Source organism: Amia ocellicauda, chromosome 16 (assembly GCF_036373705.1).
Source record: "Amia ocellicauda isolate fAmiCal2 chromosome 16, fAmiCal2.hap1, whole genome shotgun sequence".
Lineage (NCBI taxonomy): Eukaryota > Metazoa > Chordata > Actinopteri > Amiiformes > Amiidae > Amia > Amia ocellicauda.
In genome coordinates this window covers 6,711,225-6,733,372 of record NC_089865.1, presented here as the reverse complement: position 1 = coordinate 6,733,372, position 22,148 = coordinate 6,711,225, and the positions used below count along the sequence as shown (strand labels likewise).

General features: G+C 38.7%; 1 protein-coding gene across 1 annotated transcript in view; it reads left to right on the top strand.

The window, feature by feature from the left end:
- Window positions 1-22,148, top strand: part of kif5c (kinesin family member 5C) — a 38,189-nt gene continuing 16,041 nt past the window's right edge. The window contains exons 1-11 of the mRNA XM_066687857.1: window positions 1-487; window positions 10,465-10,552; window positions 11,104-11,177; window positions 12,741-12,845; window positions 14,301-14,349; window positions 16,103-16,158; window positions 16,289-16,376; window positions 16,645-16,769; window positions 17,238-17,342; window positions 17,915-18,063; window positions 21,105-21,253. Coding sequence (XP_066543954.1) covers window positions 362-487; window positions 10,465-10,552; window positions 11,104-11,177; window positions 12,741-12,845; window positions 14,301-14,349; window positions 16,103-16,158; window positions 16,289-16,376; window positions 16,645-16,769; window positions 17,238-17,342; window positions 17,915-18,063; window positions 21,105-21,253 — 1,114 coding nt within the window. The 5' untranslated portion in view covers window positions 1-361. The remainder of the gene's footprint in view (window positions 488-10,464; window positions 10,553-11,103; window positions 11,178-12,740; window positions 12,846-14,300; window positions 14,350-16,102; window positions 16,159-16,288; window positions 16,377-16,644; window positions 16,770-17,237; window positions 17,343-17,914; window positions 18,064-21,104; window positions 21,254-22,148) is intronic.

The window sequence follows — 22,148 nt, the reverse complement described above, 5'->3', positions numbered from 1 at the left end:
GGGCTGGTGCTGATGCGGGAGGGCACGGCTCAGAGCAGGATGCTATCTCTGAACTGTGGAGCGACCACCGGCTGCTAAAATAATAAAACAGACTGTGTCTACTGTTTTGTTCAATTGCTTTCCGACTGGTTGAAAACGGTCTGTTTTTGAATAAGAATAATTAAAACACACCTTGCGAATGCGACCATCCGGAGCAGAACAATCGATCGGAACGGACCGCTGCCATTGATTCCTCGCCAATGACAATGCTGTGCTGAGGCTCATCTTCTCCTTTGCAATCCTTGGCGAATGTTAGCTTTTGCTGAATTGAGGGTATAAAAGTGAATTTCACATTGTTTTTTTCCTGCTGGGATAGACTGCGATGGCGGATCCAGCTGAATGCAGCATAAAAGTAATGTGCCGTTTCAGGCCATTGAATGATTCCGAGATCTCAAGAGGAGACAAATATATTCCCAAATTTAAGGACGATGACACGGTGGTTATAGGGGTAAGAAATGATAATCATTGCTGTTGATGTTGTTATTGTTCTCCATAAGGATTTCGCGTTTAGTGTTGCACACAGACAATGCAAACGTGTTTTGTAGCTGTTGGCGATTAAACACGACTCTGTAATAAAAGATCATTATAAAATGCCTATATGAGGGGGTTGGAGTTTGCGCAACCTGTCATACATTACATTTCTTTTGTACACATGCTCTAAAGTAGTCCCTGCTTTTATAATGTGAAATGGTATTTTCTAATACATTAACAACCCCTTTTTGTCTTCTGCCAGCATGTGAGCAGAATAGGATGTAATATCGCCAGGGCTGTTTATTTAGCTATTTAAATAGTCTCTCTTGTAACAATATGTCTTGTCATGCGTCTTAATCTGGGTGTATCCCATCGCAAAAACTGTATAATTGGTATATATACATATGCATAGACACACACACACACACACACTACCGCATCATGAACATATTGTTTTACAGTTGAATTAGATGTTTTTGTGGGTAAATACATATAATTTTAATGTAACGATTAACACCAGGTTTGCAAACAGGTTATCTAAAGATGTGTACATGCATTAATGTGTATTCCAAGTACTTTTCCTGTATCACAATATCACTTTCACCTTGAAAGGTGCACGCATAATGCAAGCACAGTAGCCTACACATATCATGCAGCTGACACCAGTATTTGTCATTTCTCCTCCTAATGTTTCATTATTGAGTGTGGTGTTGTGTTTGTTTGATGCTTTTCCACCGACTGTGTCCAGTGCAGCTTCTGGTTGTTTCTTGTTCTGCTACCGCAGCATCTTTAGCCCCAGTTGGAGGGTGATGTCATGGGAGAAAGCTGAGCCTTCCTATTGGAAAATGTCCTTGTTCAGATGGCATCTGATGGGCACTATCTATTGTGTGTTATATTGACATATAAGGATTTGTGAGATGATAGGTGTTTATGCCAAGACAGCATGCCTTATGTACATCCTTTGTTAGACTGATATAATGTATTTTTCCATTGCCCATTGTAAATTGTGTACTCCACTTAGAAATGTACCATCAGTAAAAGTTGAATAATTGGTCGACTTGCACTGGACAAGTGCACATGAGGAGATTGAATTTCAGAACATGTCTTTGTACTGTGGAACCGAGTCCCTGACATTTCATTAATTGCTGTGTGGAGAGGCAGGAACACACACAATATGGCCCCACCCTTTTCTGTAGGTATAATCACTTTATCTCCTAGAAACGACATTCTTTATACAGCGGAGGTTTCCCATTTGTTATTCCAGCCGGAGACATCTTCACTCTAGGAGACCACGCTTATTTTCTTTTTACCGGATTGGGAAGACTGAGATTTGCATTTAGTTGTCCTAAGGTGTGAATCATTAAATCCATTGATTATCGACTTTGTGTTACCATTCCAGTGGTGTAACAATATTTGTATTGGCAAAAGATGTTTGTTTAATTTTCTAATGGATAATGCTTAATTGAAAACCAAAACAGATAAACACAAAAAAAGTGAAATTCATAGGGTTATATTTGAAATGTACTTTAATATTTGTTTCTCACATTCATCCTGTCTTAACCAAATTCAATATAGGTTTCCATGGGCCTAGCTTGACATTTTGGTATTGGCTAAGGCTGGGGTTAAGGCTGTTGTTTTTAGTGTTTCACATGGTGTAGTTAATATGTTGATGCATTAAACTGGGATTCAGTGTCAAGTCTTTTAAGTGAACATAGCAATGCTCTTTCACAGTCCAGAATACAGATTTCGATTAGTATTTAGAAATCAGATGCAGATGATGGTAGGAATAGTCCGAATGCTACTTTTTGGTCCGTTATTGAGGATTATTTAGTGTAAATTGGTTACGTGTTTCACTCATATAATGTTTTCCAGATTAGGGTTATGGTTGTTGTTTTTCTAGTTAATTTGAGATATTTGTATATTTGTATGGGCCAAACTTATAATTCTGGGGTTGGGGTTTGCTAGGACTTTAAATCGGATAATGAAATTGTGTCAACCCTTACAGGGATTAGTTTAGTACTGGTATAAAGATAGTTTGCTTTGTGCATATGTTTAATTTTGCATATGTATGTATGCTTGGGTGTCTCTGAAAATATTTCCCCTTAATCTTCAGCCCTTACAGAACAGGTGCCAAGCATGAATGGACAGAAATATGGACATATAAATCCCACTGCAATGTAATGTAGGCTGTGTAATGAGTCTGCACTCAGGAGAGGTTTGCATTGTTGTCAAAGATGTCTGCCAAAATGATCAATGATAAAGGAGAAGTTCGTTCCAGAATGTCAAATGCTTAGATCCCTGGCTACAAATGAAGGAATTGCTACACGTAGGAGAGCGGTGATGATTTTAGACGCCTGCGATTTGATGTAGGTGTGCAATGAAGACGGTCTTTGTCACCTTTTAAAAGCAGACCTTCACAGCTCCCTCCTTGTGCTCAGACAATAGTAGGCATTTAACAAGTGTCCATGGAAACATACAAAACAGTAGGCTGTCACATGGGATATAGATGAGGATAAACAATAATACACAAAATGTGGGAGCAATGAAAGAGACACGGAGAGAAATCATACAGAATACAGAAGTGTGTGCAGGAATGGACTCTTCATTGCTGTTTCCCCACCTCTGCTATTGACTAACTATATTTTAATACATGAAAATTGTCCTGCTGTAATTGCGTGTCACAATTTTGCCTTGGTAGTAATAATTACTTTCACTGCCAGGATCTTTGATCTTTGATGACCGGAGAGTCGATGTATCACTTAAATATTTATTTTAATTTAGAATTTAATAACTGGACAAAAATTGAATAATGCGGTGTGATTCCCATGGAGAGGGTTACATTTTACACTTAATTAAAAACACATTAGCATGACTGGTGGTTAATGACATACAAATATGTATGTAAATAACATAATACCAGTGAAAAGGTACCAAGAGGAAAAGAGTTCTATGTTGTAATAATATTTAGGCCACTACAAAACTGCGGCTCTGAAATATTTACCTTTTATTTTCTAATTTGCTGTCCTTTTAAAGATTTCACCATTTATCTTTATTTGATAAATATTATGTAGGTATTTCCATCACTAATAAATGGGATCAGTTTTGTCCTAAACAGCTTTTTACAGGGACAGTCTGTAATTACCTCAATCTCTGTAGCCAAGGCCTCGGTTTTGATTTTTATGCTGCTGTAAATTCTAGTCAATTAATTGAAAGATTAGTACGTTAAAGAAAATGTGAAGTCATCTACTAATTCTAATGTAATGCTAATCCTCGTGGATATATTTAAAATGTATGCTAGTTTTCCTCCTTGTAGTTTCCTTCTTGTCAGTAATCTCTCATTTGTGAATTTAATAAAATTTTAATAATTTAAGTTGGAGGAGCCATAAGAAATATTATTGGATGTTGGTGTTAGTAATAGTCCCAAGAAAGTTGGACCCATGACTGTACATTTGGTAGCTAGTAACTTAATTGTGCAAGAATCCTGTCCGGTCTATTTTTGAACAGATAAAAGTATAATAGTTCAAATAAGAAGCATCACAATAATATGTCAAATTTTTGGCAGGATCTTTTATCTTAATCTTAATTCCACAGCTTTTGAAGTAAAGATTGTTACAGATGTAGAACACAAAGCACATCTGACTGTCTTGCAGATGCTTTTCAAAGCTGACATTTTAGTATATAATTAACATTTTTATCAGCTAGTGGACTGAACTTCTCCTCCTATCCATACACTTTTTGCTTTGTTTGAAAATATGAATTGTTTAACAAAGTACTCAACAGTGAAGATTGTTGTGTCAAGGTTGCAGAAACACCCTTACGGTATTAAAAACCAACACCATTGCTGTCTACGGTGCCTCAACCAGCATAATGATGGTTGTTTTATTTATTTTAATTCACATAGCCTGAGTCATAAATCACTTTGGGAATAAGTTACTGCATTTTTGTCGACATAAAAACACCCAAGGAATTTGTGTCACACATTATATTACAACATCCTCAACACAGCACTGTCTTCTATGATAGATGAACCATACATATTTACAGCCTGCCGCAACCCTCACCAGGACAAGTGGGATCTATACAGCGTGTCATTTTTGCAGAGGCTCATTTTTCACATCCTTGTTGTGATAAATTTCAGATACTGTTACTGTTACTGTTAAAGTCACCCTTTGAGAGCATAATATGTTTTTGTTGAAAAGACATTCATCCTTGAAAAAGTGCTCCTCTACACCAGGTATAATTTATGCCCCAGATGAAATCGTGTTCTCATCCTAAATAAATCTACTGCAGTAGTTTGCTTATCTTGAATCCACCAGTAATGGAAGAACCAGCAGGTCGAAAACAGCCTGGTACAGCCTTCATTCATAAGTTGGATGGCATCCTAGGCAAGAGAGCAGAATGGATGTGAAGCTGGTGTGAAATGCAATGTGTTTGGGTGAGTGGGTCCACACCTCAATGGTTTGGTTATTGGCTGCTAATGTTCTGCTGCTGCCACTCTGTCTCCCAGGCTCAGGTGTTGGTCAGCTGGTGTTTAAGCCGACTGTGTCCCATGGCCCTACCAGCTTCCCAGCACCATGCAGGACCCAGCTGTGAAATCCAGTCAAGCTACAAATAATTGCCTGGCTTACTGGCACAAAAATGATAACCAGACCATTTTTTTAAAGGTAGTGAGGCTCAAACAATCTCAACAGCTAGTTTAAAATGTTGCTAAATATTACAAGTGTATATTTTGTTATCACTATCACCTCCGATTGTTTTAGTACAGTTGGGCTGAGCGATATCTTTGGAGAATATATCTTTTCAACAACATGATGGTTTGGAAAAATATTACAATTTTGCAGTGGTCTTTTCTAGCACAACCCCAGGGTGTAAATGATGTGTTTTAGCCTGCTGTGTAATACTTTCTTATGAATATCATTAATACTTCATGAAGGATGATCCACTTGCTTGGAGGATGTCATGGAACGCACTCAATTAAAGGGTTCTTTCAAACGTATGGTACAGGTCACTGCCATCGTTCATCTCATACAGCTGTGAAGGGTTCTAGGACAGCTTGCAAAAAGATTTACAGACGCAAAGTTATGTTGTAAATCAAGCATGCATGATTTTCAGTTGCCTGCTTAATGGCAAGATGGCTGCTGGGTGAATGTGTTTGGTTTGAGGAAAGGTTAAAGACTTATTTTTTTTCATCCTTGCTTTAAGATAGATATCTAGATTGCTAAATATTAAGTAACATGTCCAACATCTCTTGTGGCCTGTCAGTCAGAGTCTTGCTTCCCTTTGTCTTGCTCTTCTCATAGGTGTGGGGCAGATACTGAGGAAGGAGTGACTAGAGCCTTAATTGAACAACTAAAATATATCAAGCAGCTGGTAACGATGACTAGATTGGCTTGATCATGGATGTTTTAGTCTTGTTGTGGAAAAAGAATTGAACAGAATAGTCTCATTGACACGGATGTATAGAGACAAACATGGAGTCCATCCTATCAGCACTAATTCATTGTATGTGAACTAAAACTGCATATTCTCAGTCATGTATGCGTACTTATATAATCAACTATGGCATAATACTGGATATGAAATATTATAAAGATAAAAAAGCCTTCTCATCTACCCTTCTTGCCAGTGTCTTCTGTATGTTAATTCACTCATATAATCATAGCCAGAGTTTATGGCAATGAATTGAATTTAAAAGTAGGCAAAGCTAACGACAACCTGCATGAGTAATGCCTGGTCGCTTGATGCTCTCTGTTCATGACAGCATGGTGGAATGAGCCACAGCGCCAGCCGCATAGCTGTCTGCCTGAAACTGAGTATCTGAAACTGAAATGAGCTCCTTGCCTTTTGAATGTTTTTTTTGGGATGCAAAGTATTAATTGGGTATCACAGAACTCTACATTTCGTGACCCAATTCATGAATGGAAACACGTTTTGAAACAAATATAGTTTTTGTACTCTTGTTGATAGAGTGGTTTTTATGTAGGTGTTTTTATTTTATTTTTGTATTGAGCATTTCTGTGGTATTGGCTGCAAAAGGTGTTCTTTCCTGTAGGGGTGGCTTCTGACAGCCCTCCATTTTGAGAGGAAATTAAATAAAACGGGAAATGAAATGTCAATAATGAACGCCCTCTCACCCTTCCTTTCATTCTGCTGTGTTTCTGATTAGTGTGAGGGGGCTTTGTTTGGCAAACAGATGAAAATATTTGTCTGTTTTTGAAAAGAGAACGAGTGTTAAATACCCTTCAGAATGTATTTCTGTGAAGTGTGGTGGGTGATTTGTTGGGGGGGGGGGTTAATTGTCTTTCCGTGTAGCTGATTGGAGTGAGGCTCTCAGCACCCTCTGTAATTTGTATCTCCATGGAGATGTAGCCTGCCTGTCATTAAATGTGATTACAGAGCATCGCAGTGGTATGTTTATGCAGGACACCCATTGAATATTTATTCTTCTAATCGATTGTACACACTGTCTCAGCTGCCTGTGAGTGGCCCTGTTGTGCGGTTGAAACGGGGAGGTAATTATCTTGCCTATCTGTCTGCAGCACTTGGATAAATTCTGGTGCAATGGCAGCAAGTACACTGATTTATGAAGGTTTTTAAAGCTATAAAGATATGTGTGCTTGGAATGGCTAAATGTAAATAAGGATTCCTTAGATGGTTTCTGAGTGCATGGTTAACCTAAGTTAATTCAACTTAATAATTTATTAAGTAAATAACCCCAAATCCCAACTGTAGTCATACTTACTGTCTAAATTATTGCACTAAGGTTTACTTTCAGATATTTGCAGAAAAGGTTTTTTACCCCCCAAACAATATTTTATATTTAATATTATAATATACAGATTTAACATATAAATGTTGATCTATTTATTATATTTTTAAGGTAAACCGCAAACTCAGCACACATGGCTCCTACATATAACATTCAAGCAGCACACAGAACAGAAAAAACACTCAGTCAGTGTACAATGGGGAATGAAAATGGTTCAGTGTGAAGTCAGAGGGAGCAGACAATAGCATCCTTTTCTCTTTTTTTCCATCCAGTGTTCCATCATCCTTGAGTTGCTGTGGGATACCTGAAGTGGCTGAATTTCTAATCAAATGTCCTTTTCCTGTGAGATGCGGTTGCTATTGGCGACGAGGTCCTTGTATGTCGCAGCAGCCGTCTCTGCTGTCATTGCCTTGACCTCTGGCTGCATAATTAACACTATAAAGCAGCATGCATGTGATATTGTGTGAAAGCTACAGTCTCGATATAATATACGCTATCTTTGAGTTGCCAATTTCAAATATTAAGGAAGCTTTCCCAATGGGCCATTATGATTCCTTTCAATTAAGAATGTTCACATTTTCAAAGCAAAATACACTGCCAGTATGTCTATATGTCTATATGTCTAGAGTCTATGACTCTTGGTCTCCTATTTCCCCCCCCCCCCGTTAATGATTTCTTTGTCTTCTCAGAGTAAATTATCATAATAATGTCCTCAATTTCCTCTGTGAAACCCACCTGACATAGTTTCATAGATGTTTGATCTCCCGCTTGGGGCGTATGCATATATCGATCTCTGGATTGCGTCGGAGAGCCCAAATTACTCTTCGGTAATTTCAGTTGACACAGCACAGGTAGAGTTCACCCGGCTCAGCAGTCTGGGCTGAAAGGGAGGTCTGAAAGCACTGCCATCAGCAATATGTTATTCTCTGAATTCTGCATAATGGAAGAGAGGAGGACAGGGTGGCAGAACTCCAGAGGGGCTTTCATTGCCTTTTAGCTTTGAATGCCTGGCTCTATATTCATCACATCACTGAGGGGGTCTGGCCTGCATTTTAATCTCCTCTCATCTTGTTGGGCTTAAGTGGCACTTGATATTAGCCAACCCTCGTTTGTCACACAATGAATATATTACAACCTACCTTCGTGTAATCTTCTGTGATTAGAATGGGTATTTTCTGTAGAAATTCCCGCTCAGTAAGCGCCCACACAAAAGAGCCTGCATGATTGCCTCAATTAAAATCTGCAAAATACAGGACCTTCTAGGACCTTGCAGGATTTGATGGGAAAAACAGTCCAGCAGGGCTATCTCCGAACTTCTTTAATTTCCCATCAAAGTATCTTGCAGGATTTCCCCCCTGAAGCCACTGTGCAAAGACAGAGATAGAGATTTTTTGTATGTGTGTGTTAGTGCTGAAGAGTCAGTTGTGTTATCGATTTTAAAATTATTCATTTTTATGTTGTTTGCACCGACGTGTTCGGCACACAAACTGAAAATGAATGTCGAAGTATGTTGTATATAAATAAAACCCAAACGAGCATCAGCGCAAGCAGAGAAAGAAGCTGGAGTTAATGAAATTTCACAACTGTCACATCAGCTGTGGAAATTCTCCGTAAAGTCAGCATTTTCTACAGCCACACAGCAACATTATATTTGCCTAGAGCTGGAATGGGAGCTTGCACTTAAATGTGTATTCCAGGGTCATTTGGTGTTTTAATGAATACAACAAAGTGTTTTGCTAAAATGTCCCAAAAGAACAAGAGAAGAGCTGAGCTTATTGTGTCCATTTTTAAATTGAGCATTTTATGTTCATTTTATGAGCATTTAATTTATGAAGCCGGATTTTGAAGAAGGTAGTTTTAGATTTGTTTCCCCAGTTAAAAAAGACTGCATTGTAAAAATGGCGCAGATCAGAATGTTTTTAATGCTGGAAGAATGTGTTTTCAGTCTTTTCAATAGCAATTTTAATATTCCTGTTGTCAGGGGGAACGGGATCTTTAAAATATAATATGGATACTTGTTCACAGCAGGGATGCTTGAAAAAATACTTCTGAGCCTGGCAGGACTCTGAACGCTAATGGTTTTATGTCCACAGGGAAGGTGGTTTTGCCATCCTTCCTTCATTATAGTTGGATAAAGGCATTTATAGCTAAGTTCATTTTATGAATAAAAAATAGAGGTGTATAAGCCATGAAAGCATTTGTTTTACATCTGAACTTAGATCTGTCGGCTTCTTTTACCTGTTAACAGCATATTAGCATAAAAGCAGGCTTGTGACTTACATGACACCTAGTACACTTTCGGCTCAAGCCAAACAGGATGACTCACCTGTCCTTGGGGAGGCATTTTAGGAATAAAAAAGACTAGATAGTGATCCCCCTGCCCAACATCTAGGTTGGGAATGAAAAAGAAATACTGATGTAAGGTAGCAATCTCCCCAAAATAGGATATACCAACCCTGATGGCGCCTTATTGTCTGGTCCACTGTTGTACTGTAATAAGATTAATCTTAAAATAATAGAAAGTCAATAAAATGATATCTGAGAATAGTATACTTTGTGATTTCCATTCTGGGATATGAATAATGGCATGTGATGTGATTTTGTTTGTTACCAATACTGTTGTCATGCTAAAAATATCTGTTCAACTTTATAAAGGCCAATGTAAGATTTTAAATGTATGCTCTCTCTCGTATATCAGCCCTTCAGAATTAACATTTGTAAACATAAAAAAGCCTCAATGAGACAGAAGGCAAGGTAGTTGTCTCTGCCTTTTAAGGAGGTGCTGAATTATTTACGCTTCAATTAACAACATTATCCCTTAAGTCCGATTTTCGCAGCTCTGGTCTGGACGGATGCCTGTGTCTGCTAGATTTCGTTCCGTTGGATCTTTGTTACTGAACTGAAACCTCAATTGAACCAGTAAATTGCTTCTGAGTCGTTGTCAGGGGGTGAAGATTTCCAATTGCTTAAAAAACAATAGACCCCTTGAAATCTGCGTCAGTTTACAAATTTTTGCAACTGGTGTTTAATTAGGGGTTTACCAACTGAAAGTGAACGTCCAGCTATTGTAAACTGTGAATTACACAAAATAAAAAGCTAGTCTAAATGCGTTTCTTTTGTTTCCATATCATCTGAGTGATTGTCATAATTAAGTGAATATGATGCTATGTTTTCTCCTCCGACAGGGCAAACCGTATATCTACGACAGAGTTCTCCCACCAAACACTATCCAGGAAAATGTGTACAATGCCTGCGCTAAACAGATTGTTAAAGGTAGGTAGAAAATGCAGGATTAAGTTTAACCTTGTGGGGCTGCGCCACTGCTCGCTTCTTTGTGCGTCATAATAAGGTCTCTGTGGGGCCACTCTTGTGCTAATTGCAGATTCTCACTTATTCATGGTAAGTATTCCCTAATAATGTTTATGATTTTGCTTACCGCAGGAAAGAAATGACTTAGGTCTGAATCTGAGCTTTCCATGTAAACATTAACAGTGATGGTGCCTGTAGCTGTAATTCATTGAGGTTTTGCATTTTAAGATCTTTGCTTTAGGGTGATTCCATAATTCTTTAACACCTAACTAGGTGAACAACAGGCCTCAGTCTGTACATGTTTTAGCTCATGTGCCCTATAAACGCTCTGCTCCTAGCCTGCAAGACATTTATTTTATCATTACAAATAAATATTAAAAATTAAGGTATAAGAAACTGAGAAACTAATTCACATCTAGAATGCTTCAGTCAAGCCATTTAATTTCACCAAAATGAGCAAATTACGGAAAAGTCTCAGCCATAGGAATGTAAGCGAATCTGTTTGTTTGTTTCAGATGTTCTTGGCGGTTACAATGGCACCATCTTTGCTTATGGCCAGACGTCCTCAGGAAAGACACATACCATGGAGGTAAGCCGTAGGTACTGCTACACTGTGAGCTGCATTTGCATTATACTACGAAACAGAGATATTCGCTTTCTTATAACAAGCTGTTGTTAATGTTTGACCACAAATGACCACTTTCAAAGTGATCAGAATGATGTAAAATTAAATTAATTATATGATTTTTTAGTTTCAAAACAAAAACATGGAGTTTAAAACAAACGTTTGTGAGGAAGACAACCCCCAATCACGCCTCTCTCTTTGGTCAATGCCAAAATAACTCCATTACTTCAGTCACTACTTTCTCCCACGTACTCCTGTAGGGGGTTGTCTGAGCTACTGAATAAATACTTAGGACTTCAGTTTAGTTCCTATATTTAAGGAATAAAGCTTTCTAATTTGTCTCAGTGAATTTTGTTGAGGAGTATCAATGGCATCAATTCACAGATTTATTTTACCATTGACACACGCTTCTGCTTCTCCGATGTCCTTTTCTTTCAAGCTTAGATTACCAAACATTTCAATAATACCTAAAGGCAGAAGGCTATAGGACTTGTGAATGGTGCAGCTTTTGATTTTCCACTCAGGGAACTATTTCCACTGCCTTATATGGTTTAGAAAATGGGATTTCTTCCATTGTATTGTTCTCTTAATCAGTAGTTTCCATACTTCACGTATAAGAGCATTAGAAGTCAGAAATAAGATTATGAAGAGGCACGTTCATTGTGAGGTGGAATTATACTGAAGCGACGATTTCACTTAGACCCATGCAAGCTTTGCAAAGCTTAACACCCTTCACACTTTAACAGGACAGCTTTGTGGCATATTTAGCTGTGATTATCAGCAGCGTACAAGAAAGTAAAGAAAGTGTTGTTAAAAAAAGGATAATGGAATAAAGGTACTGGCATTACATTTTCTCCGGCTTCCACAAAAGGCCTAAAAGACCCTTCCAGTGTTGTTTGCTCTCAAGTAACATTTCACTGTAACAGCACAACATTTCTGGGAAGCTGAGAAAGAAATATCGGTTAGCAATAATATTTTTTTGTTTCCTTTTATTGTTGTACTGTGCTGTGCAAAAGACCAGATGACTGCAGGCGTGTGAATGTGTGGTGCACCCAGCATGCTTTGCAAAAATGTAATTATCCCTTCAGGCGAAACTGCAGGGATGTCAGTTTAATCACCATGATGGGGATGCCAGTTGTAGTGGAAAATATTTTACCTGCATAGAAGGGTGAATCTTACTTGGAGTGCCCCATGGCACACATATTTAGCAGCTCCTTTTTTCATGCACAGAAGGTTCCCCTTTCAGCAATGCAGATATTAATAGTCTGTTATGAGTTTTCATCTTTAATGAAAAAAAAAAAATGTTTATGGGGCAACAGTCCATTCCTGCAGTTCTGTGTTCATCTCATTATGAACAGGAAATTAATCTGGAAGCTGTCAAAGCCTTTCATGTATTTTTTATGATTTTCAGCATCCATATTGGAAAATAAATTAGCAATATAAAAGCAAAATCCCCCATGAGGGCAAACTGCAGTGCTGTTTTTTGCTACGGGTGTGTCTGTAATGGTACTGTGTGCTCTTTCCCAGGGGAAGTTGCATGACCCTCAGCTGATGGGCATCATTCCCAGAATCGCACATGACATCTTCGATCACATTTACTCCATGGACGAGAACCTGGAGTTCCACATCAAGGTAAATGTAGGCTGATGGGTTATGTAATGTGTGTAGCTAATACAAAAGATGAGCCACAATCAACACACACAAGAGACAAACCCCTGCGGTGACACTTCTGTAAGGGAGGGAGAATAACTGTCATTTTGTATAATTTTTGTTGGCTTTGTTGCAAGGCACTTAGAGGTCTTTGTGGTTCGTTCTCACATAAGGTATTAAATGTTTGTATGGTTTCAGTGTCTTTTGTACTATTCAGACTGGAGTCGACTGGAGGGATGATCGATTAATGCATTTAAATTGTAGGTGATTATTCTGTAGCCTCTAGTTTTTACAGGGACAGGAACAAATAGCGTTTAGTCTTAGGCCAGTTGGTCAAATGCAGTGATGAGGAAATTATCCATCTGCCACAGCCTGGATCTGGCACTGAAATGGATATATGTGTTTATTTTTCTTTCTGGAATAAAATCATTAAAAAAACACAACATAAGGGGACCATATAGAATTGATCATTGATTCATTGAAGTTAACGGTTCAACATGCCAGTTGTGTTTTCTTGCTGATGCAATATTCACAGATTGGGACATCTGTCAATTATATTTTAGGCAGCAGTATCAAAACCACGAGGTGTCTGATGCCTTACAGCTGGAGTGTCTAACTCTTGAGTGTTTAACTTTGGTCCTGGAAGACTGTCATTTCTACTATCGATCATCATGAGCCTTCAGTTACTTCATTAATCTGTTGAATAATGACTGATGGTGAAAACTTTGTTTATATATATATATATATATAGTCCAATAGTGGAGATAATTGCATTAATTACACTAATGAGATTATGTTGGGATGAAAGCCAGAAGAACCTCCAGCTCTAAGGACTTGTGTTTGAAACCCCTGGCTTAAGGAAAATGTATACTAATGCACTGTAAGCTCTAAGTATTATCTTGAATGCAGAATATTGATACATCATCCATTTGACTGACAGAGCTGTTTCATGTGCTCAGGATTATAATAGCTGCTGTGTATTAGTGTGAATCTGAGTGGAAATACTGTATCAGTGCCTTTAATTTATGCCATTCATGGAACTTGCAAATCAGCTTGGTGAGTTAGTGATTTCAAATGTGAAACAGTTTGAGATTGACCCTTTGTCTCCTGTTCCCTGGAAAACATCACTGATAAAAATTGGTTTGTAACTGCTGCTGCGTGGTCCTCTGCGGACGTAGGAACATGGATGCAGCAGATGTAAACTGTGTGTCTATCTGAATACGAGCCATTAGCTTTGGGAATGTAGGCAGCTCCACAATGGCTTTATTTCCTTGGTGTGCAGCAAGAATTGTTCAGATGACACACATTAATTCATGTGAAGTTTATTAAAAGGTGACTATATTATCTTGCATTGCTTGATCGTCCTCTTGGTGTTTTCTAGGAGAATGTTTTTTGAAGCTGTGAAATCATATTAATACATCTTTTGCCCCTGACTAGGTATCTTACTTTGAAATCTACTTGGACAAAATAAGAGATTTGCTGGATGGTAAGTTCAAAACCACATATAGCATTTCCACCCTGCTTTTCTTGATAATACAGTGAGGGGAAAAAGGTAATTGATCCCCTGCTGATTTTGTACGTTTGCCCACTGACAAAGAAATGACCAGTCTATAATTTTAATGGTAGGTGTATTTTAACAGCGAGAGACAGAATAACAACAAAAAAATCCAGAAAAACGCATTTCAAAAAAGTTATATATTTGCATGTTAATGAGGGAAATAAGTATTTGATCCCCTATCAATCAGCAAGATTTCTGGCTCCCAGGTGTCTTTTATACAGGTAACGAGCTGAGATTAGGAGCACTCTCTTAAAGGGACTGCTCCTAATCTCAGCTCGTTACCTGTATAAAAGACACCTGTCCACAGAAGCAATCAATCAATCAGATTCCAAACTCTCCACCATGGCCAAGACCAAAGAGCTGTCCAAGGATGTCAGGGACAAGATTGTAGACCTACACAAGGCTGGAATGGGCTACAAGACAATCGCCAAGCAGCTTGGTGAGAAGGTGACAACAGTTGGTGCGATTATTCGCAAATGGAAGAAACACAAAATAACTTTCAGTCTCCCTCGGTCTGGGGCTCCATGCAAGATCTCACCTCGTGGAGTTTCAATGATCATGAGAACGGTGAGGAATCAGCCCAGAACTACACGGGAGGATCTTCTTAATGATCTCAAGGCAGCTGGGACCATAGTCACCAAGAAAACAATTGGTAACACACTATGCCGTGAAGGACTGAAATCCTGCAGCGCCCGCAAGGTCCCCCTGCTCAAGAAAGCACATGTACAGGCCCGTCTGAAGTTTGCCAATGAACATCTGAATGATTCAGAGGAGAACTGGGTGAAAGTGTTGTGGTCAGATGAGACCAAAATCGAGCTCTTTGGCATCAACTCAACTCGCCGTGTTTGGAGGAGGAGGAATGACCCCAAGAACACCATCCCCACCGTCAAACATGGAGGTGGAAACATTATGCTTTGGGGGTGTTTTTCTGCTAAGGGGATGGGACAACTGCACTGCATCAAAGGGACGATGGATGGGGCCATGTACCATCAAATCTTGGGCGAGAACCTCCTTCCCTCAGCCAGGGCAATGACAATGGGTCTTGGATGGGTATTCCAGCATGACAATGACCCAAAACACACAGCCAAGGCAACAAAGGAGTGGCTCAAGATGAAGCACATTAAGGTCCTGGAGTGGCCTAGCCAGTCTCCAGACCTTAATCCCATAGAAAATCTGTTGAGGGAGCTGAAGGTTCGAGTTTCCAAACGTCAGCCTCGAAACCTTAATAACTTGGAGAGGATCTGCAAAGAGGAGTGGGACAAAATCCCTCCTGAAATGTGTGCAAACCTGGTGGCCGACTAAAAGAAACGTCTGACCTCTGTGATTGCCAACAAGGGTTTTGCCTCCAAGTACTAAGTCGAAGGGGTCAAATACTTATTTCCCTCATTAACATGCAAATCAATTTATAACTTTTTTGAAATGTGTTTTTCTGGATTTTTTTGTTGTTATTCTGTCTCTCACTGTTAAAATACACCTACCATTAAAATTATAGACTGATCATTTCTTTGTCAGTGGGCAAACATACAAAATCAGCAGGGGATCAAATACTTTTTTCCCTCACTGTATGTAGAGAAAACTGCTAATGCTAATTAAATTCTTTGTAATTCAGGACACCTGTGCAGATAGCATTTTCAACATGCCATTCGTCTGGGTTGTTTCCTTTCCTTTTCTTTCTGTCTAGTGTCTAAGACAAACCTGGCCGTCCATGAGGACAAAAACAGAGTTCCCTACGTGAAGGTGAGCCAATGAATGAAAGTCCTGATCATTTACTAATTAGAAATGATAATGATGTATATTAGAATTCCGAACAAATGAGCTTTTTGAGGTTTTAGTGTGAATGAAGACATTGTAAGTACTTTCCTTACAGGGCTGTACAGAGAGGTTTGTGTCTAGTCCTGAGGAAGTGATGGATGTGATAGATGAAGGCAAAGCCAACCGCCATGTTGCTGTAACAAGTATGTATCATACCCTTATCTGTGATTGTTTATTCACACATTCACTGTTCTGTACTTGAAATTGTATTTCTATTGTATTATACTTTACATGGTTTTCTGTCAACTACAATAAAACATTTTCTAGAATACTGAATAACAGAGAAGAACCTTCCTTGTTTTGTAATTTATAGAGGAACCATTTTCTCTTTATCGTTGTTCTTGATTACTGTAATTAAATTGAGATATCAGAACATGCTGAGACACGATGTGTGTTTCCCTTCACACACAGATATGAATGAACACAGTTCCAGGAGTCACAGCATCTTCCTGATTAATATTAAGCAAGAAAATGTCGAGACAGAGAAGAAGTTGTGCGGGAAGCTGTACCTCGTAGACTTAGCTGGAAGTGAGAAGGTATGTCTTATGAAACTGTGATTTTACCATTTGGAAAAGGCTGTCTATTTTTTCTAATAAAGGGGACACTGATTTGTTAACAGTATCTTTGTAAGAGCAACCTATGTTGACAGGTAGGACGAGCCATAACAGCTCATTTTAAATGCTTTTTTAAACAAAGATATATAAAGACCTAGATTTTCTGAGGCGTAGTAGGGCTGTAACTTAACTGCCCTGTGAAATATATTGGCTTAGTTAAATTAACACTCTACATCAAGATAATTGTCTGTGCAAGTTGTTTGAATAACATATGGATCGGCGAAGTGTCACTGTTTGCCAACATCTGCATTGTATATCCCCACCAAGCCCAGAACGATTCTCGGTTAGAACGATAACATCAGACTCCTTTGCCTTTCGGAGCTGAAGACTTTTACCCTCCCTCCTCTTGTCCTAAAAGATCTCGTTATCCCTTTTGTTGATGTTCTTCAGGTCAGCAAAACTGGGGCAGAAGGAGCTGTATTAGATGAGGCTAAAAATATCAATAAGTCTCTGTCGGCGCTGGGTAATGTCATCTCTGCACTGGCGGAGGGAACCGTAAGTACCTTCTTTACTCGGTAGGCCGCCTTTATTATCTGTCGCATTTGAGTCCTGCAGTAAGCCAATACAGAGTCCATTGCTGTTTGATAATATGGTACAATTTGAGCAGCAACAAAACAAAATAACAGATATCCTGTTTTTTTATTGACATTTATCAAGTTATGTAAAAAAATAATTAAGATCTAGTATATGTCAATTACTTTTTAATTAAGCTGAAGAAACAAGTCAGATTTCCATATTACTATGGAAGGCATGCAAAACAAAAAACCTGCTAAATATGCTCAAAAGCTAATACACTGATAATTCAGATGAGTCCATTGTTTAAGGCCAGTAATTCTCAGTAAATGTTGGATATTTTCCAAGCTTTTTGCTCCAGACCATGAGATGCAACAGTCATCAGTATCAGTAATATAGGAACAGATCAATTACATGAATTGTTGTAGATGTTGGCTCGGGAGAAAATTAACTTTTTGTGGGTTTGAGTTACTTGTGTAAGCATTTTGTCAGTTGACGATTAGTTTATGTGGAGCCGTACTTTTATGACATTTTTTTTTATCTTTATTTTTAAGAAAACTCACGTTCCATACAGAGACAGCAAGATGACCAGGATTCTTCAAGACTCTCTCGGTGGCAACTGCAGAACCACAATCATCATCTGCTGCTCTCCCTCTGTCTTCAATGAAGCCGAAACCAAGTCCACCCTCATGTTTGGTCAAAGGTTAGTACAGGTCGTTGGAGGAAAGTCTTCGAAGTGGGAACCAGCATGAGAAAATGTGATTGTACCAGATCATTGTTGATGATTTCACTCGCTTTGTTGGTGTCTAATTCTGAAGGAGTATTTTCTGTTAGTAAACAGTGTTTTATTGGTGTGCGCTAGTGGGTATTTCTGCAGACAGGAAGGAGGAGCGTTGGGGATGGCTGACACTCTGTAGGGATATTCAGCTCAGAGTGTCTGTCTGGTGCCCTGCAGGCGAAACAGTCAGTCTGTACTGATTAGTAAACACTTATAGACCCGAATATTCAGATTCCATATTTAATGCCTTTGAGAATTTGGGGAAAGTGCCAGAGCTTTGTTTGGGTCTGAAAGAAGGAGTTAATAAAATGATCAAACGGCCATTTGTGAAATTCCTCCAATTTAAAGAACTTTAAGTAAGACATAGAATACAAATGACTCAATTACAGGTGATTATTGCTTTATAGGTAGCTAGACTAGCACAATACAAATGGCAAAATGTATTAGCCTTTCGTATAATGCATTCAGTTATAATCATGATTCAAATGATTATAAGACCTTTATGAATACTGCTGTACAATATAAATTAGCTGCATCTTGGGATAAGACCTGAAAGACAGCATGGATTTCTATTGAGATGGAAACTCTTTTGTTTGTGCTGTTAATTTAAAATGCTGTTTAACACAGCGTTAAGCACAGCCTGAGAGAAGTCCTGTGTAGGGATTCAAAGCTGTTCAATAATTCAGCAGCAATGGGAATGGGGATGTCCTTCTGTCAAGGTGAGTGTGCTTTCTGTCGGCTCCAGGCCAGTTTAATGGAATTTCTGCAGAGCGTGAAGCACACTTCCAGACTGTTTTGTTTATGAAACATAACATGTATACATAAAACAGGAGAATTTTATTTAGTTTTGGGAACTGTTCAGCTCTCTGGAATAAAAAGAAAGCATATTATGATTTTATAAGCCTGGCCTATATTAAGGAAATGGTTTTTAATTATAAATAAGCATTTGGTGAATCACAGTGGATGAGGTCCAACAGAAAAGGAAGGATAATGTGTGTTAGATATATATATTATGCTGCATATTTAGTCCATTTCCTTGGTGAGCGAGTGCTGACAGCCGGTGGCGTCTCTGTGGTGGGAAGCTGGCGCAGTGGCCGGCCCGTCTTCTCGGGCTGCAGCCGGAAGAGACGCCTGCTGACGCAGCTGAGACTGCAGAGGTGTTTTGTCTTGTGACGCAGGCTTTACGGAGGAATGTGGGAATCCAGGACTGTCTTTATTAAGGCATGAAGAGAAAACTATAGCAGCTCTAGCCAAAGAGAGAGAAGCAGCTCTGACCAACTCTGATCTGTTTTAATTATTGTTTTCTTGTATTTATTTATGTATTATGGCATTTGGGGCTGCCAAACAACTGCGGTGTTGTAATTAGGATGCAATGCATCAGAGAATTATCACTCAGCAGCTTCAAATGGGCCTTTGTCAGGGTGTGATGGACGGATACAGTCGTCCCCCTCCCTCCAAGCTTTCTGTACATGAATATAGTCTGCAATCCTTATCTTTAAAAACAAACCTTTAGGGATAACAGGCAGAATAGAATGCATGATCATTATTCATATTTTATCGAAGCACTGTTTGTACTTTTTTTTTTTTTGTCCAACCGGACGCAAAAGCAAGATAAAGAAACTCACAGGCCTGCTTAAAAAAAAATGTTTTTATAGATGGTTGCTAAACATATGATGCATGAGTCACAGGAGATGTGAGAGCATTTTTAGGTAAATGAATACTTCTGGGAAACATGTTAGAGTAGATTAAAGACTTTCTGAATCATTTAAAAACCGATGGCCTGTTTTAACATATTCTTCCTAATATTTTAAAAATACTGTAAAGGGATTAAAATGAATCATTGGCAGAATGGTGGAAACGAGGTTCTGCAAAGCTCACAGACATGTTTTTGATTGTACACTAACCTGACCAACAACTGTCTTATTGTATCATTGTACTATTGTAGTGTCTACAGTATAGAGTTAAACTATAATTATAGCATCTATTATGTAATAAGTTTGTAAAGATTAATAATAAACAAATAGCTTCAGCCTGACTGTACAAGATGCCATTTAACGCTGTGGCCCTTTGGGTGAGCCACTTGATGCGAAGGCCCTCAGTCCATCTGTCCAGTAAATGAGTCAGGCAATCTGAGCAGTCCAGAATTAAGACCCATGTGGGTGTTTGCGCTTGGCGGTGGAATTGATAAACCATGCCAAGAATGCAAGCGTGGAATTAAATAGCTTCATCCCCCAGGAGAGATGGACAACCCTCTTTTGTTGCCTGATGAATAAACATAATTTAACATTTTTCTGCAATGTTGAAAAAGCACAGAATGTACAGCACTATTTCTTGTTTTTTTAATCTTAATATCCCTGCCTGTGTTAATGACATGGTGTACTCTTGAGGTAGACTGATTGATCTTATAGGTTAGAGGTAGTGTCTGTTAGAAAGTGTATCAACAAAAGCTGTTCTGAACTAACTGAGATAATAAAATAATTTTGTTTTTATTTGTGTGTTCAGTATATTTAATTATAGAAACAGCGGTTGGTTTTTCCAGGCATCCTCTGTCTGAATGGCTTTAACCTTCATCCTTTATGTTTGTGATGCTTATGTTAAGCCACATGGTTTCAGTTTTGGTACTGAGGGCTAAAGGAACCTTTTAATTATGCCTTGTAAATCTGGAGAGAGAGGAGTCCTTAATGAGAAATGTTTAATTACACAGAGAACCGGCTCCCTATGCTCTAAAGCATTGTTCCCAGTGAGTTAATTGTGCCAGTCGTAAAACCTAATTAAAAAAAACACACCAATGATTTTACCAAATGTGAAATGGTTCAAGGAACTTCAGAATAACTGATACCAGTGTTATGAACCAGTATCAAAAAGTTGAAGGACAATCATAATAATTATATATTTTTTCCAATTAGTAAACTCAAATGTTTCTGCTAATCCACACATGTTACGTCTCCACCGTTCTCCTCACACAGAGCCAAGACCATCAAGAACACAGTGTCTCTGAACCTGGAGCTCACCGCGGAGGAATGGAAGAAGAAATACGAGAAGGAGAAGGAGAAGAACAAGAGTCTGAAGACGGTCATCCAGCGCCTGGAGATGGAGCTGAACCGCTGGAGGAATGGTAAGCGAGTGGAGGTCTCTGTCCTGGGCTGATATTGTGGGCCAGGGCTCTTGGGTGGGAGGTATATCATAGGCATTACAGTCACCGTTTGATCGTTTACAAATGCGGTTCATCTGAGAAACGTGAACTGTACAGAGCAAACCAGGTCGTGCAGAAAGGGTTTGTATAGATTTGACATTGCATACGGCAAATAAAAGTTTAGGCATTTACAGAATTCCATTGCACCTTATTGGCCATTAGAAAACTTTAAATTGATAGTACAGCGGATGCAATTTGTTTAACGAACAACTAAGAGTTGAGTCCTTATGCTTGAAAGCTGTTTTTTTTTGGTTTGGGCTTCTCTGGTTTCATATGTGATAGAGAAACAGAACTGTGGTAATAGTTTATGCTTGAGTTAATTTCAGTTAGTAAGTTATTGCCCAAATGACAGAGGTAGATGGCTTTGCTTTGTTTTCAGTCTTAGCCTTGGTAGCTAAAAATCTAAATACGTATTAAAAACCAATGCAAATTGGCTGGAATCTGAGAGTTTCTGCTATTTTGGCATGCACCAAAGAAAACGATTGCTTTATTGGTATTAGAATGAAAGTCAATCTGAGAAAAAGAACTGAGTGTTCAAAGTGCGGTCAAGTGTGTTATCATTGAAGCTACTGGAAGTGAAAGTCAAGGGTATGACATTCAGAGTTTCCTTTGGATAGGATTCAGTCAATGATAAGAAATGTACCAAGGTCTATCTAAGGCATTATAACATAATTATACTTCTGCTGTTGTGATTATTGCTTATAATTGCTGTAAGTAACAATTTCATGTACAGCAACACACCATCCTTGACTGTGTTGTGTATCTAGCATGTTGCTGGATGTGTAATCTGGCAGAACAGGACAGACATAACCCTGAC